We start from the raw sequence: 18988 nt of genomic DNA, 5'->3' as shown, positions 1-18988 counted from the left end.
ATAAAGGGCACAAAACAGTGCGTAGAATATGTCGACGTGCCGCTTTCCTGTTTGAGAGCCGCGACTTACAACCAAAGGGGTACTGCAGAGATTTGAAATGGCACCCTAGACCATCACTACTAGCTGTCGGGCTGTATGATGGGCAACAGTCAGGTCGCTACCCCACCGCTGTCCTGGTCGTCTCCAGAAAACTCTTCGCTGGTCATCTGGGTTAAATTCGAAGTGGAACTCAGCACTGAAGACAATTCTACTGAAGTCAGTGAGGTTCCAATCCAAAGACGGGCCTGGAGATGCCCCGGACAATGGTTGGGTGCCAACCTGAGTGCCGCCCGACATACGACCCGACAATGCGTGATCTTCTGGGATGCTTTTCTTTGCATGACAGGACCCCTTTGGTTGTCGTCTGCGGCACCCTTACAGCACAGCGATACGTTGATGATCGTTATCCTTCATGGTAAGCCGTCCTAGCCCTACGTTATATTATGGGCTTAGAGAGAATATTTTAACTACTTACTGAACTGCCCTGAGCCGGATTACAAACTGGAGAAAAGTTGCCCTCCAACAGCTGACCTTTTGTAAATGACCCCACATACAAAGAGGTAACTAACCAACATTTAAAACAAGTATCTGGAACTGACGGAACAACATTCTAATTGCTGAAATGTTGCGGTCATAAACTACATGAGAAGTTGTTTCATCATATTCTTAAAATTTGGCGAGATGGAAAAATAACAGGTGAATGGAAAGAATCGATTATTATCGCTGTTCATAGCAAAGGAGACGAACGAGTTGTAGAGGAATTACAGAGGAATTTTCCTGCCAGTCACAGCATAAGAAGTACTGTCATGTATAATATTGCAACGACTCATCGACCACACCGAGAACGTAACAGACACTACAGAACGCTTTTCGGAAAAACAGGTCAACAAGAGCCGGCATGTTTTGTATCAAGACCATCAATGAAAAAGTGTGGGGACTTACCCACGCAGGGTGCTATACTGTGGCTCATTATCGGACTGTTTTGAGAAAAAAACCGGGATGAAGCTATGTGATGCTCTACCCCTACGTGTCTTCAACCACGTCGTGGATAAAGCATTAAGAGAAACCAAACAAGCAAAAAATCGATACATTTCATATAAACAACCAAATATACTTGCCTATGTAGATGACGTCGTTTTACTAGGAAATAACAGTGGAGAATCTGAAACGCCGTTGAAGAAATTCCGTGAAACCCGGTTTAAAAATTAATGAAGAAAAGCGGAATACATGATCATACAAGGGGAGAACATGACAATAGAACAACATGATGACCTACAGATAGAAAACTCTACTTTCAAGAACACTTCCAACGGCAAATACCCTGGTGTGAATATAAATGACTGAAATAGAAGACATGTCGATACCAAATTACATTACGAAAACCAAACAAAAATTTACTTTTCCCTCCAAAACTTTCTGTCTTCCAAACTCATGGCCAGGAAAACTGTAGAAACTAATAGGAGAAAATGAGAACAGATAATAATGTCCTCAAAATTTCTAAATTACATGTATGTGGAAAATATTTTGCATCTATTGAGATGAAAAACCGCGGATGCCCCTGCTCGCTAACGTCGGTAATGCAGTATACAAGTACCGATTCATCGTTGATCACCGAGCAAGGTGGCGCAGTGGTTAGCACACTGGACTCGCATTAGGGAGGACGACGGTTCAAACACGCGTCCGGCCATCCTGATTTACGTTTTCCGTGATTTCCCTAAATCTCTTCAGCAAAATGCCTGGATGGTTCTTTTGAAAGGGCACTGCCGATTTCCTTCTCCATCCTTCCCCAATCCGAAGGGACTCATGATCTCGCTGTTTAGTCCTCGCCCCCAAACCAACCAATCATCGTTGAACGCAATGCAATGCCATTCATGAACATTCCATGCTTCCCGGTCATGTGACCACTCCAAACGCAGTCGTTTGTATTGTGTCAACGGCAGCCTCTACATGGGACGGTGATTCCCTAGTTCTCTGCTCCTAGGGTTTACGATATGCTTGGTAATCTTGAGGAATGGTTTGAGACACGCTATCGATATTTTACTAAGGAGTAGTGTCGGCAGAAAAGTATCGATACCTTAACTATCCAGACTTATTTTTGAGAAGAAGATTAAAGTAGACACTCAGGTCCAATGACTCCATCCCTGGTTTTGAAATCTATCGATAATAGAGACAAGTAGACTCTTATCCAGTATTGTAAATAGAAAAATACAAGTATTAATCGTTGTTTTAATTTTCACTCAGATGTGTTATGTTTTTTAAGAGCTCAGAGATTCATCATCATCATCTTCTTCCTTCCAAGGATTAGGCTGTTGCCTGTTCCGAACTCACAAACAAGATAATTCCCATCTTTCTCTAGGTCTTCCAACATTTCTTTTGCCATTCGGCTTGTAGCTTGTAATGTGACAACGTGCTGTCTAGTAAATGCCAGGCATAGTCAAGGCGCAACAGTAGAGAAAGTCGACGCTTGTGCCATCTGTGGGCCAGAATCGGAGGCAAAGCGGAAGTGCTTCCGCCTGGTGGCAACTAAATTAAAGAACGCTATGCAGGAGACAGTGTCTGCACTCTGACAACGAATTAACAGAAGAATTAAACTAAATAATATTGTTACGTGTAGTAAAAATATAAATGTAATATTACTTTAATACACTACTGGCCATTAAAATTGCTACACCAAGAATAAATGCATATGATAAACAGGTATTCATTGGACAAATATATTATACTAGAACTGACATGTGATTACATTTTCACGCAATTTGGGTGCATAGATCATGAGAAATCAGTATCCAGAACAACCACCTCTGGCCGTAATAACGGCCTTGATACGCCTGGGAATTGAGCCAAACAGAGCTTGGATGGCGTGTACCGGTACACCTGCCCATGCAGCTTCAACACGATACCACAGTTCATCAAGAACAGTGACTGGCGTATTGTGACGAGCCAGTTGCTAGGCCACCATTGACCAGACGTTTTCAATTGGTGAGAGATCTGGAGAATGTACTTGCCAGGGCAGCAATTTCTGTCCAGAAAGGCCCGTACAGGACCTGCAACATGCGGTCGTGCATTATCCTGTTGAAATGTAGGGTTTTGCAGGGACCGAATGAATGGTAGATCCACGGATCGTAACACATCTGAAATGTAACGTCCACTGTTCAAAGTGCCGTCAATGCGAAAAAGAGGTGACCGAGACGTGTAACCAATGGCACCCCATACCATCACGCCGGGTGATACGCCAGTATGGCGATGACGAATACACGCTTCCAATGTGCATTCACCGCGATGTCGCCAAACACGGATGCGACCATCATGATGCTGTAAACAGAACCTGGATTCATCCGAAAAAAACGACGTTTTGCCATTCGTGCACCCAGGTTCGTCGTTGAGTACACCATCGCAGGCGCTCCTGTGTGTCATGCAGCGTCAAGGGTAACTGCAGCCATGGTCTTCGAGCTGATAGCCCATGCTGCCGCAAACGTCGTCGAACTGTTCGTGCAGAAGGTTGTTGTCTTGCAAACGTCCCCATGTGTTGACTCAGGGATCGAGACGTGGCTGCACGATCCGTTACAGCCATGCGGATAAGATGCCTGTCATCTCGACTGCTAGTGATACGAGGCCGTTGGGATCCAGCACGGCGTTCCGTATTACCCTTCTGAACCAACCGATTCCATATTTTGCTAACAGTCATTGGATCTCAACCAACGCGAGCAGCAATGTCGCGATACGATAATCCGCAATCGCGATAGGCTACAATCCGACCTTTATCAAAGCTGGAAACGTGATGGTACGCATTTCTCTTCGTTACACGAGGCATCACAACAACGTTTCAGAAGACAACGCCGGTCAACTGCTGTTTGTGTATGAGAAATCGGTTGGAAACTTTCCTCATGTCAGCACGTTGTAGGTGTCGCCACCGGTGTCAGCTTTATGTGAATGCTCTGCAAAGCTAATCATTTGCATATCACAGCATCTTCTTCCTGTCAGTTAAATTTCGCGTCTGTAGCACGTCATCTTCGTGGTGTAGCAATTTTAATGTCCAGTAGTGTATATGAAAATGACTGTAATTGAATATTGTAATGCTATGGTATGTTTAATTGTAAACAGAGAACTTAGCATAATATAAAATAATGTTTAGGTGTGGGGGGAATCCCCGAGAATGAGAACAGTGTTCAGGTTGGCGCGTAATATTGGTGGTAGAAGTAAGTTGGCGTAGCTCTGAGGCACAGCAAGTGTTAAGTGGCGTAAAAGTGACTGCCGGTGTGTGCTACAGTTGCTAACAGACCATTTAGAAATGAGCTGAAAACAATGGACTTCGTTTATCGTATGGCTACAAGCTAAATGGACACTAAGGCTTGTAAGACGCGGTATTTCGACGGAGATGGGCTGTGAGCGGCAAAATAGGACGGTTTCCCGCTCTGAGGTACATGGCACTGCATGGTGCAATGCTGTGTTAATTGCGACAAGTTGCTTGTGCCAACAGCGAGGTGTGAAGGGAACAGTAGCCGCATCCAACGGCATATTGTGATCTCAATAACTGATGAAGTCCATTGGTGAGCTCACTTCGGTAGCAACGAACTAGAAGTTATCTTACAAAAAGTATTATTATGAACAGTGGTTGTTATACCAACGCCATTACCAGTACATTTATATTTTGTGAATCAGTTTGTGTAATAGTCAAACCAAGTTTTCTACAGTGTGTTAAGTTTGGAAGCGATTATAATTTTGTGGTTTAAATTGCATTCCCCGAGTGTAATCAATTATTTAAAGGAAATAGCTCATTATTACCCCATATCCAGTGATATCTATGTGCTGCAACCTCAGTGAAAAGTTATGGTGCGAGAGTATCGGCGTAGCTATATTATAAGAGAAAATAGTCGGAATTAACGCCGAAATTGCCAGCAGACGCCGCTTCATGGAACGGATGGAAGATGCCAGGTACTGTGCCACCTTAATTACGATCCAGCTCGATGTGGTAGCTTTTCAGTACATAGCCACAGTCAAAAATTACTCGGTTCCGTCTGAGCAACGTGATTCTCAATTAGTGTTTTCAGTAATTATATTGACAAGCAGATCTATATTGTTCTTTAATTAAGCGTTCAAGGAAATTGCTGTCACCACAGTACACATTGTGCCATCAGCACAATGCATGCCCAATAACATTAAATTCAGTAATTACAATTTGTGTAGTTTACATTAAGCTAAAACAAGTTGAAGTGTTTATCATGTGTGTTTATGCACTGTGAAACGATTTCAGGCTGTGGTATTGTTTTAAATGAATAATGTCCTCCTGCTAGGCAATATCAAACATACAGAATTAAGTGCTCCCTGTTCAGTCACTTCAAAGAGATTATCAGTGCTACTAATAATCAAATATAGACGTAAAAATAAGTTTGTTATGCGCCATTATCATTATTTATTCCAAAAATTCCGTGTAGTAGTTGGATCACCATAGGATGTCTATTCAAAACTATTACACACGAGAGCAGCTTTCCGGAAGTCCGATGCCGCATGGTCTAAGAATAATACAGTAAATAGGGGTAGTGGCATCGCAAGCTCAGGATCTTCTGAGGAACTGCGTGACCTGTCATTCTTGAGGTGTTGTTTCTAGTCTTCACGATATTTTTGATTTTTTTTCATTAGTGCTGAAAATATTTAATTATGTTCTAATATCTTCGTTTCTAATCATATCTCTTCTTGTGTAGCCGTTCGTCTTTCTTAGGAGTCTCATCTCTGCTGTTTGAATTTTATTTTCTTTTTTTGTGGTAACCCAGTTCTCATTTCTATAGGATGCCACAAGAACTGTCATTACTTTATAGAATTTCATAATGGTTTCTTTTGTACTTAATGGCTCAATGTTCTACTAATGGTACCACAACAGCTCGGAGTTTGTGTATTTTATATTCAATATCAGGGTCCAAATCAAAACACAGCCTAAATAAGAGATATGAAACAGTTGTTCTGAAACTGAATTATCCAAAACAATTTTTGATCTGACTTAATATTTAGCTCAGATGCCATTACTTTCGTTTTGTTGCTAGAAATTCTAAGGTTGTAGTTCTTGCAAATTTCGTTCAGTTGGTATACTGAGCTTTGGAAGCCATCTTCATTCTTTTCAATAACAAGGATGTCATCAGCAAACAAAAGTACATTCACATATTCCTCATTCCTTATCGTAATTCTTTCGTTTACTTTCCATTTCCACTTGCGAAGAAAGAAGTCAATGTAAATATTAAAAAGGGTAGGTTGTAGTCCATACCCTTGTCTAACGCCTTGGTTAATAATTATTTTTTTCTAATCGATTCCTACCTGTGTTCATTACAATGCGTGTAGTTTTGTATAGACTTTTCACTACCTGTATTAGGTGATAAGAATATCCTCATTCAGACATAATATTCCATAAGCTGTCACTGCTCACACGGTCAAAGGCCGTCTCAAGGTCTATAAAGGCCGTATGGGTTTCTATATTAAATTCTCCGTGTTTTTCTCTGATGTTTTTATTTACAGATACATTGTCTGCGCATGAACGACCTGATCTAAATCTATTTTTTCTTCCAAAATATAAGCTTCTGTGATATTCTTCATGCGGTTATTGATTACCTTTGAGTATAGTTTGTAGCAAGTGTTTAGAAGACTTATCACACGATAGTTTTTACAGTCATTACATTTTTCTTTTTTTGAAAAGAGAGGTTACTTCTGCTGTATACCAAGGATCTGGGATCTTGCAGTTCGTCCAACATTCTTTTATTAATTCTAAAAGTCTGTTATCCACACTCCATATTTAATTAGCTGCGCATTTATTCCATCTGTTCCAGTAGCTTTTCTGTTCTTCATACCTTTAAAAGCCAGTTGTAGTTCGTTCATAGTAATTGGATCTACTGTTTCATTGTACATACTTTCTCCAGTGTCGTCTTCGGTCTTTCAAGTACATCACAAGTCTATACAGGCTGTATCATAATTAATGGCGTAAACGCATACAGTTGAAAGTACACGATCTAGAAGCAAAAAAGTCTCAGTAAACATGGGTCGAAAATGCATACCTTAAGAACTACTAGCAATTTTTCATCTTAGATGCTGTGATTAAATCGCTTTCCGCATTTTGGGAAGTGGTAATATGGACAAAAATAAGAAAAAAAATGTCCAGCAAATATGTGCTCTAAAACGCATACCTTAAAAGTTACGAGCATTTGATCATTAGAAGAGTTGGGTTTCAAAGCAGCAAAGCTGAACCTGTAACGACAGTTGCTTCTGTACAACTACACTACTAGCAGCCGAAGCACCTAATTTGTACGACTGGAGAGTGAGTGAGATGTGCCTCTTTGCCAGATATAGGTGTTCGTATGAATGAGAATTTGGTAACTCCCAAGGAAATGATGAAAACATAGTAGTTACGTCACATACGGTGCAACAAATGAAAGCAACAGTTTCATAATCACACAGTTTCTCTGTGCTCTGTCAAAACATACGTTTTTAACGTTCTTGAAGTTGCGTTCCGCTTTGGAAGTCTTGACTCTTGCAATTACTTTGTTGTAACATAGCTCACACCGTTTGTTTGTTGTTTTCATTTCTGTGAGACGTGTGTGTGGTATCTCGCCTGCTCTCACTATTCATCACATTTTCTTACGACGGTAATGAATCCGTATCAGATGAGTCACATTCTATAACCAGTGCATAGTATGATAACTGCAAAGACCACAGAAAGATAACAAACATTTCAGTGACCGGGCGGACACGCCATGACGTTATGGGAAAAAAAAATTGGCGTGAGGAAGTTTTGAACACGGCTCGCCCGCGTTGCAAATTACCACCAGGACCACATACCCAGGCCGCCGTTGCTAAATCCTTTTCCTCCTCATTGCACTTCCTGTTCTTGAACGGTTCGCCGTTTCTATTTCGCTTTTTTCATAGTTCAGTACGCCTTCTTGCTGTTTTCGTGCTTGATCTGTGTTCAGTTTTTGACTGGCTATCCACTGGGTCATCTTTTCACTAAATCTGAAGGGTATGCGATGTAGGGTTCCCCTTTTCAGTACCAAGAAGTACCGATAAGTTTTCCGTGTCACTAGGTATACCAACCCCTGACTCCGCTCCATTATGAATGAGGCGCTGAGTTCTGTTCAGGGGAATTCTTCATGCAAGGGCTTGCTATACGTCAAGAAACACATCAACCAGGGATCCACTACCTACTGCCTTCTACACTGCAGCACCAAAGAAACTGGTATAGGTATGCGTACTGAAATACAGACATATGTAAACAGGCAGAATACGGCGCTGCGGTCGGAAACGCCTTTGTAAGACAACAAATGTCTGGCGCAGTTGTCAGATCGGTTACTGCTGTTATAATGGCAGGTTATCAAGATTTAAGTGAATCTGAAAGTGGTGTTATAGTCGAGGCAGGAGCCATTGGACACAGCATCCCCGAGGCAGCAGTGAAGTGGGGATTTTACCGTACAACAACTTCACGAGTCTACCGCGAATATCAAGAATCCGGTGAAACATCAAAATCTCCGACATCGCTGCGGCAGGAGAAAGATCCTGCAAGAACGGGACCAAGGACGACTGAAGAGAATCGTTCAGAGTGACAAAAGTGCAACCCTTCCGCAAATTGCTGGAGATTTCAATGCTGTGCCATCAACAAGTGTCAGATTGGGAACCATTCGACGAAACATCATCGATATGGGCTTTCGGAGACGAAGGCGCACTCGTGTACCCTTGATGACTGCACGACATAAAGCTTTACTCCTCGTCTGGACTCGTCAACACCGAATTTGGACTGTTGATGACTGGAAACGTATTGCCTGCTCGGACGAGTCTGGTGTCAAAATGTAACGAGTGGATGGGCGTGTACGGGTATGGAGACAACCTCATGAATCCATGGGCCCTGCATGTCAGCAGGGGACTGTTCAAGCTGATGGAGGCACCGTAATGCTGTGGTGCATGTTATGAGACCCCTGATACCTCTACGTACGACGCTGACAGGTGACACGTATGTAAGCATCCTGTCTGGTCGCCTGCATCCGCTCATGTCCATTGTGCGTTCCGATGCGCTTGGGCAATTCCAGCAGGACAATGCGATACCCCACACGTCCATAATTGCTACAGAGTGGCTCCAGGAACACTCTTCTGAGTTTAAACACTTCCGCTGGCCACCAAACTCTCCAGATATGAACATTGTTGAGCATACGTGGGACGCCTTGCAACGTGCTGTTCAGAAGAGATCTCCACCCCGTCGTCCTCTTACGGATTACTGGACAGCTCTGCAGGATTCATGGTGCCAATTCCCTCCAGCACTACTTCAGACATTAGTCGAGTTCATGCCACATCCTGTTGCGGCACTTCTGCGTGCTCGCGGGGGCCCTACACGACATTAGGCAGGTGTACCAGTTTCTTTGGCTCTTTGTATATTTGACGTGAATTACTACTTATAATACACTACGTTAAATTCTATTGCTAACCTAAGACATAAATAATCAACGTGTTTTTAATGGCAGGTAAGGACGTGGCTCTTAATGTATAGTATTTGTAGTCATTCTTAGTCTGTTAGCCTTGTTTTTGTTTCTCTCAACCAAACCCACTTAATTATAATATGTAAAAACCGCTGAGGATGCCAAAAACAATTAAGTGAAGTGAAACAAGTATGGTTCAGTAGCAAAACTAAAACTCAGTTTCAAAGACAAGCGATTCTTTCCTAAAAGATCAATTTCTTGTGTTTGAGTTCCAGACGAAGACAGGAAATCAACCAGTACTTTTATTATACAGTATGGAAAAGGGTCAAGAAAGAAACACCATAACCAACGATTATTACCCAGCGCTGGGACTCGATCTAGTTAAGACTATCTTGCTAGTCTTATGAAGCTAGCCAGTGTGCTCATTATGGGAGAGGTCAGGCGGAAGGCTGGAAAGCTATTCTCCCACATGCTCCCTTCGACACCGCGCATATGGCAGTCCGAAAAACATTAGGCCCGGATCGGGATGGCGGAGGGAGAAAGGGGGGGGGGGGAGGCAAACCGGAGTATCTGGTCCGGGCCGTAATTTCAGAAGGCGCCAAATTCATATTCTTGAAGAAAAAAAAATCTTGTTTCACAAAGCGCCTAACATCCAGCGCACGTTTGTCTATTGATTATTCATATGATTTTGAAGTGCATACCTGTTGGTTTTTAATCATTTTTGGGCACATTCTAAGTTGATTTCTGAACAAACCATAAGTTGATTATCGAATGCGTGCATAGTGTACATGACGTCTCTGCCCGGTGAATCCTCGTCGCATTAGAAATAAAAAAACTTTCCTGCAAACGAAAGGGGACGCGGCTATACGAACTGAGCCAATAAACTAGAACGGGTGAATGTCGATCGCTGTTTGTTCATGTGGTTGATTGGGTGTGCGAGTGACAAGCGTTGTTATAATTATTAGCGAATTCCAGAGATTCAGACTACCAGAGTGGAAATAAATGACTAACAGGTAAGAAAGATTACATGTTATCTTCTCGGTGTATCCAAGAACATGAAATTTTGCCAGATCACTACACTACTCAGGAGCAGTTGTACAGTCCCCGGTAAGCAGCTGATTAAGTTCTATTATTGGAATAGCGCGGAAAACGCGTTGTACGAACACGTAACGACGCCCAACCGGAGAATATACGTGGGATAACTAAACCGCTGATCCTGGCAGAGCTAGTGAAGTTAATCAGAGAATAAATTTTGACAATGGTAGGAATAGTTACAGAATTAGTGATGACAAGATTGTTTGTTAGAAGGAGGAAGGAGAAGAAATGGAAACATCAGACAAATCACACGGAATAATATGACGGTGCCAAATGTATATAAAAATTTCGTATTACTACTTTTCGACCTCATACTTGAGAAACTGGGACATATGAATGAATCGTGAAACCATTTTTAACATAAAACTTTTTGTTTAGTAGACCTAATAGGCATTTGATATTGACACTTTGCGAATTATATTCTGTCGTGCTATTTGTGTAAATGAGGTTGATAAAAATGACCGTTTCTGCCAAACAGTCTCGTTTATTTGGCATGTGTTACAATTGCTGCAATATTAGAATGGCCTATTTCGTTTTATCTAGCAGACGGCGATAAAGTAGACGTAATCAAATCGGGAAACCACACCAGTCTTGGGTACTATTCGTACTAACAACTTTTTCAGTCTTAGACGACGACATTTTGATTTTCATGTAGCAAAACGTTTGACGAACTTTGATGAGATAATAGATTCTTTCGAGAAAGGAAAGCACGCTGTGTAAAGCTGTAACACGATTAGACAGAAAAAAATGCTAAGACCTAAGGATTGAAGAAATGTGTAATAATTTGCTTGTTTCTTGTTTTTACTGGTTTTATGTTTCCTGTATTTAATTTTATGTCACACAGAAAAGAAAATTAGCTACTAGGCAATAAAGAGTGCATATTTTCTGAAGAGTTCTTATTTGAAGAGTTCTTATTTTCCCGGTCACAAATAATTCCACTCAGTATTAATTGTGAGTTTTTTTAAGGGGGAAAGGATGTCAAACCTACCGACTAAGAGCAGGAGAGGCCTGATGGCTTCCATTACAGAATATACATGTTTGAATTCCACAGAGTGAAATACAGTGACGTGCGACAGAAGAATGCTGTGTGAAGAGACATGGCACTGCACCTTGGCACACTTAAGCCCAAGAAACATGTCTCACGTTTCCTCGAACATAAATGTTTTAAATATCAAAAAGTCTTCATAAAGATGTGTCCTACAAAATGAACATATTTGTGAATAATCGATTTTAAAAAAAAATTTGACATCCTATCTCAAACTGTCGGGGGGGAGGGGGGGGGGGAAGGTCACTACCAAGTTTACCCCCGTTCGGAAATACCGTAGATCCGAGCCTGAAAATATTGTCTTGCTACTGAACTTTATTGTCGTTGAGTAGTGTTTCGTTTTTCGCCATTTAAGCACTCGATCTTATGATATTTTATTTTTCACTTATTTATATCTGTATACTTTTGCTGTTTTTTTTCGTTATCGTTTTTATTTTGTCAAAGACAGTGAACAATTCAATGACTGGTGCAGCACTGGCCCCTGGGATATATTTTCTGGCTCCACAGTGTCTTCAGATCGCAAGGTGGGACAGATGATTCATCGTGAGGCTAGTGAAACAGTAAGGAATATTATAAAATTATATGATCAAAAAAGACTTAGAGAAAGCTTTTGACAATGTTGACTGGAATACTTTCTCAAATTCTGAAGGTAGCAGGGGTAAAATAGAGGGAGCGAAAGGCTATTTACAATTTGTACAGAAACCAGATAGCAGTTATAAGAGTCGAGGGGCACGAAAGGGAAGCAGTGGTTGGGAAGGGAATGAGACAGGGTTGTAGCCTCTCCCCGATGTTAATCAATCTGTATATTGAGCAAGCAGTAAAGGAAACAAAAGAAAAATTCGGAGTAGGTATTAAAATCCATGGAGAAGAAATAAAAACTTTGAGGTTCGCCGATGACATTGTAATTCTGTCAGAGACAGCAAAGGACTTGGAAGAGCAGTTGGACGGAATGGACAGTGTCATGAAAGGAGGATATAAGACGAACATCAACAAAAGCAAAACGAGGATAATGGAATGTAGTCGAATTAAGTCGGGTGATGCTGAGGGAATTAGATTAGGAAATGAGACTCTTGAAGTTATAAAGGAGTTTTGCTATTTGGGCCGGGTTCCCGGGTTCGATTCCCGGCGGGGTAAGGATTTTCTCTGCCTCGTGATGGCTGGGTGTTGTGTGCTGTCCTTAGGTTAGTTAGGTTTAAGTAGTTCTAAGCTCTAGGGGACTGATGACCATAGATGTTAAGTCCCATAGTGCTCAGAGCCATTTGAACCATTTTTTTTTTTTTTTTTTTTTTTGCTATTTGGGGAGCAAAATAACTGATGATGGTCGAAGTAGAGAGGATATAAAATGTAGACTGGCAATGGCAAGGAAAGCGTTTCTGAAGAAGAGAAATTTGTTAACATCGAGTATAGATTTAAGTGTCAGGAAGTCGTTTCTGAAAGTATTTGTATGGAGTCTAGCCATGTATGGAAGCTTTCGAAATGTGGTGCTACAGAAGAATGCTGAAGATTAGATGGGTAGATCACATAACAAATGAGGAGGTATTGAATAGAATTGGGGAGAAGATAAGTTTGTGGCACAACTTGACAAGAAGAAGGGACCGGTTGGTAGGACATGTTCTGAGGCATCAGGGAATCACAAATTTAGCATTGGAGGGCAGTGTGGAGGGTAAAAATCGTAGAGGGAGACCAAGAGATGAATACACTAAGCAGATTCAGAAGGATGTAGGTTGCAGTAAGTACTGGGAGATGAAGAAGCTTGCACAGGATAGAGTAGCATGGAGAGCTGCATCAAACCAGTCTCAGGGCTGAAGACCACAACAACAAACAACATTCTCAAAAAGCGAAGCAGGAAATTTTCAATATTGTACAGTGAAACAAGGTTATCTACGTGCTGCCTATTATGCTGGCGTATCAGTGTGACCTGTTACAAAAATTCGAAAAGTGGAAATTTTCATGGTTGAATCCCTTTTTGCTTCTGATAAAAAGTGTTCTAGATCTGAAGTATCTAAGTTTGCGGTTACTTGGGTGTCGATGTGATAAGAGACACACTACATGCATGCAGACATCACATTTTCACTATGAGCTATACACAGTCGAGAAACCACCACGAATGACAATGTTTTAATGGGTGTGTAATCACAACAATGAGCTTTTCAGCGCCAATAAACTTAATTATACAACAGGCTACACAAATGAGGAATGTGGTCGGCATTATTCCGAAAGTATGAGTGTCGTGAAAGAATGTGGTGGTTAATTTGTTGATATGTATTGCTGACAAAGGCAGGCCAACATTCATGACAATGTTTTTCGAACAACGCGAACTCTTCCCCCCCCCCCCCCTCTCTCTCTCTCTCTCTCACACACACACACACACACACACACACACAAGGCACAACTGGCTAGCTTTCGCATACATGTCGCACGCAGTATTCTCAGCTGCTGACAGTACACTGATCACCGTGTTGTGCATTGGATCGATTGTCTGCTTTTATCAATAATAAGTCTTTTATTCGCGAACCACACAGAGTAGCAATACGTAGGTGAGTAGCCAGTGTTAGGCACGTTTGCCAAGTCTTTGGTAAGTTTCCATTCTAGTCGTTCGCCATTAAAAATACGATGTGTCACGAGTATTCTAACAGAATTGGCGATTTATTTCTGTGTGTATTATTAACCTTTCCTCAATCAAAGAAGAATCGTCGTTTATAAGTAGCGGTTATGTTTGTCTCGCGACAGGGTGAATTGTGTTTCTTTGCCAAAATACAGTATAACTTGAACAAACTCATCTTACAGTAGCTATTGCGACAGATTCCTGAAACAGTGTCTCGTCAACCAAGCAACTGGCGACTAGAGAGGTCAATAGCTTATGGTAAACCTCATTGTGCCGGTTTGCAGTAACGTAAGAGAAGAAATTTCATGTTTATTTTCATACTGGGAAATTGCCTTTTCATTAGCCGTCAATGTCTTAAAATTTACAGTACTAAATTGAAAAAATAAAATAAAACTATAGCTTCTGCTATAGAAATTTCCGTGTGTTAAGCACTTGGCAGAATACTCTCTTCCTTGTGTGCTATCATTTGCCAGATTCGGTTTCGATATCTCGAGCGGTTTAGGAGCTATGTGGGATGTTATGTGTATTTCATTCTAGCGCGTGTGCGATCGCAAGTGAACGCTCTACATAAAACCCATTTTCGCGAGATTGGAGACATTTAGAGACAACCTCCCGAGTGTAAAGAAAAAATCGATGTGTTAGCTAAATTTAATACACTGCAGCTTATGATGTAAAATGCACCAAATGTAAAATCGTTGCGACTCGTATTTTTCTTGTAAACTTTTCGAATTTCGCGCAGTGTCTTATTTAAATGCGAATGTCATTGATCATTAGCGAGAGCTGACATATAAAGCTATAAAGCTACAAGCAACGTAAAAATCAAATTTATTTACAGGATAGCTTTGTACGGTTAAACTGTTTGAGACAAATTTCAGGACGCGCGCCTCGATTCTGTCAGCTCAGCGCAGCGTGTCAAAAGGCACGCGCGAAGAATGTCTACGTGTCTCAATATGCGCAGGACCTGCACGGCACGTGTGGAAAGTGCGCGTCGCTCTATATGCCGTGTCACTTCACATGTGCTACACGCGCCCGAATTTGCGCTTAGTTAGCTTTAGAGTGAACGAGTCATAAGTATATGCAGCTAGGGCAGGGGGAGACAACTGCCGCCCCCCCCCCCCCCCCTCTGGCCACCTTCCCCAACCCCGCAAGCCGAAATCGCATCACGCCCCGTCAAATACACACATGTATAAATTCAGTTCCGAAGCAATGGAAAAAAACATCCAGAACTTGTAATGAATATTAACTACTAGCAAGAGAACGCAGAGCCAGTTGTGAATTCTCAAAAATATTTCGTCATTCACTGCGAAACTTTAGTAATTGTTCCTCCTTTACCCGCCTCTGTAGCTTAGAGCATGGGTGCGCTCTTGAGCTATGTAAAAATTTCGTTATCTAAGTACGTAATCATCGAAGAACTGTCACTTTGACACTCGAGGAAGTGCGAGAAAGGGGGATTGCAGAATTTATTCTGAGATAAAGACGCTCCGACACAATACACTTGCTTGGAGAGCTGCATCCGAACAGTCTTGGATCTGCATCTCTGTTTAATGAAGTACTGTGCAAAGGTCAACACTTGCGCAAAAGTATCTGTTCAATATTACAGCCAGTGTTTCGCGCCTACGCTAACACGAGGCAGTGAACGTGTATTGGATGCTGCTGGATCTCAGACTTCCGAGGAAAAACTGATACCTCAATTCACATTCAGCAGAAATTACGAAAATTTAAATGTAACGTAAACTTTATTCCATAATAAATTGTGTGAATTAGGTAAGACTGTTACCTGAAGTCGAAATTTGGTGCAACGCACCAGTGAAGATTTTCTGTTTTCTAGTTTGTGCTTTCCTAAAGCTTTTTTGCGTTTAATGGCGCAGCAACTGAAGTCTACAAACAGCCAACGTGGCTTGGAAACCACGATTGTCGGATTTCGTCTTCGTCTTGTTGCGCGCATCGTGGAGGACACACTGTAAATCGTCAGCCATATCGCTAGTCGCTGTCTAGTCAAGGTCTGTGCCGCTTTATATTGGCCTGCGAAAGGCTTCAGCGGGAGTTCAGCCAGTCTTAGCGGAGGTACCAAACCTGCAGCATGGTCTGCCGCCTCGTTATAGTGGTCTTAGCAGTGACTGGTGTCTTTGTGGCGTGTCAAGTAACAACAGCTGATGTTAATACTACTGCTGACAGAAGTAAGTACCTATATTTGTGCTACAATAGATAATTATGCTACATGTTATTATTCTTATATTTGAAAATGCACAGTTGTCGTACAGCTTGAACAGGGATTCATTGAAACTGCTAGTGTTTACGAAAGCCATTTGTCAGGTTTCGTTAATTCCGTTACCAGTTCAATAATATTCTGGATCTTACTTCGTATTTTTCTCATATCGAAGGTGCCACGAAAACTGCTTTCATAGCAGGTCAAAGCAAATATTTTACACAGATTACCGAGGCACGAGGTGTAAATAACCCAGTCTTCACGCAGATATAAAGCTTTCCCCTTATTGCTTGTAAATGTAGCCTATATTTGTAGTTTCCCCTTTTACCTCGCCATATAAAATATTGTTTTCGATTGCAGCTGACACTGTTTCATGGGCAGGCATTTATCTTAATGTTGTCAGCATTATGCATATCCGCCGCCAAAAAATAACACAGGCACCAAGTATTAAAATTTGCTCCTGTTTTCGACTGTACTCTAAATTTTGAAGCTTGTAATGATCGGAAACTCACCCTAGCGGACATGTAATATGATTAGATCTGAGTTTGGCGTAAGAAGAAGAGCTGCGTATTGACCATTAATCAAGTGTGAAAGATCGTTTTTCTCAAACAACAATGATTAAAATGTCTCATCGATGGTAGTAAACCCGGTGCGCACGGAGAGACCACAAGAGCCAATTGAGGTGCGATATGTTGGAAGAGCGGTGTGTTTATCTTTCTTGGGGAAGTGTAAAAAAGCTGATAGTGACATTTCTGGGCGCATTTGTCCGAGGACCATGTGGATTGTAATTATTACTTAATGGTGATGATTTTCATTTAATGCTGTTACCCATATGGTAAGGCTACTCAGAACTGTATTAAAGAATAAATTCTGTAATCACCCTGTTCGCATGGGGTTCCCAAAACCGGATTTTATAAACCGGCTTCCCAATACCTCTTCCGGGTGATCTTGTAAACACTTCGAAATCTATTCTGGAAATCCGCTTCCAGTTGCCGGTTTTCAAATTTCGCAATCGATTTTCGTTCCCATGTAAACAAAACCGGTTTTCAGACGTGACTTGGGCTGCCAGGTTTCGTCTTATTTTAAAAAAAAATCCGGCTAATATGGACGGTGTGGCTTTTTGTACAATGAAGGAAAAGTAGTAAGATTAGACTGAAGCTGTTAATTGAAGAGAAACAGCGATTGTGCTGATGAAATAAAAAACTATAACAGCTGTTTTTTTTTTTAACTGGGCTCCTTAATATGTAAAAACGAGAGTGAAAAACGGTTTTCGGAAGATATGTCGCATTTAAACGTAGAGAATATAAGGTACGCTGTACCTAACCAAAGAGTCCCCAGCTCGTGGTCTAGTGGCTAGCGTTGCTACCTCTGGGATCACGGGGTAGCGGGTTAGATTCCCGGCCGAGTTGGGTATTTTCTCTGCCCGGGGACTGGATGTTTGTGTTGTCCTCATCATTTCATCGTCATCCTCATCGTTCATGATACTGGCTATATCGCACTGTGAAAAAAAACAGGAGTGTGAAAAAATTGGGACTTTGAACGGGCGCTGTTGATCGCCCCAAAAAACCAAACATCATCTACGTCTAACCAAAGAGAATTCGAAGCTACCCCGTTAATATTGGTTATCTGTAATATTTTCGATGGATTATCTTTGCATGCAGTGCAATGGGAGGAAAAAAGTAAACAAATTTCTGTAGCAGGTGGTGTTTTAGGTGAAAAATGCGTAAGAAGCACCGAGAAAGTTATTCTTTGTTATGCTTCTTTGGATAATTTGCAAGAGACATATGCTGCTTCCATTCGTTATGATTTACAAACATGCTGAAAATCATCCGACATGAAACGTTGTATAGGAATTGTGAGCGAATAATGCATGGATGATAAGGTGCACAGTATACGTTAGCGATCATTTCGTTGGCATGGCTGTTTATTGTGATATTGCTATTGTTACAGATGACACAAAGGTTTACCTTGACGATAAATTTCTATATTTTGCTTATGGCAGTAACCTGTTGGCGAAGAGAATACATATAAATAACCCAACTGCTGTTAGAATTTCTAAGGCCAAACTTGCGGTAAGTGTTACAAGCACCACCATGTAAACAGTGATGATCTCGATAGTTAATAACCGCACCGACTCCTACAGGATTATCGGCTTGATTTCGGATACTGGTCTCGACGCTGGAAAGGTGCTGCTGCCACAGTTGTTCCTGACCAAGGAAAACATGTATGGGGAGCTGTATGGCAAATGGACAAATCCGATATGGACAACTTGGACAGGTAATCAAATTTTTGTACCATCAAAGGATACTTGGACAATTATGTAGGCATACGTTAATTTTATTACTTACACACACACACACACACACACACACACACACACACACACACACACCTGACAAGATGATGTCACCACTCAGCTGATCACCCAAGACGATTCTATTACAGGGTCATTCTGCTGTTACTCACATTATAGGTTGACAGTTTTCATAATTTTTTTATGTGAATGAACTTAAGTTTCAGATGTTATGCTAGAGTGAAATAATCTTATTACTGATAACATT

The 18988-nt window shown here is 41.4% G+C and overlaps 1 protein-coding gene across 3 annotated transcripts in view; it reads left to right on the top strand.

Moving 5' to 3' along the window:
• Positions 1 to 16227: 16227 nt before the first annotated feature.
• The window catches only part of LOC124798590 (gamma-glutamylcyclotransferase-like), a 35135-nt gene continuing 32374 nt past the window's right edge, over positions 16228 to 18988 (top strand). Inside the window, exons 1-3 of one of the 3 annotated variants that reach the window (XM_047262052.1) lie at positions 16228 to 16398; positions 18378 to 18499; positions 18571 to 18704. In XM_047262052.1, the coding sequence (XP_047118008.1) occupies positions 16302 to 16398; positions 18378 to 18499; positions 18571 to 18704 (353 nt within the window). In that variant the 5' untranslated portion in view covers positions 16228 to 16301. Of the gene's footprint in view, positions 16399 to 18088; positions 18283 to 18377; positions 18500 to 18570; positions 18705 to 18988 lie in introns of those variants that run through there. The other 2 variants (XM_047262054.1, XM_047262053.1) reach the window with 2 other exon arrangements.

Source organism: Schistocerca piceifrons, chromosome 5 (genome assembly GCF_021461385.2).
Source record: "Schistocerca piceifrons isolate TAMUIC-IGC-003096 chromosome 5, iqSchPice1.1, whole genome shotgun sequence".
Classification (NCBI taxonomy): domain Eukaryota; kingdom Metazoa; phylum Arthropoda; class Insecta; order Orthoptera; family Acrididae; genus Schistocerca; species Schistocerca piceifrons.
The sequence above is the reverse complement of the archived record's forward strand: the minus strand, read 5'-3'. Positions and strand labels throughout refer to the sequence as shown.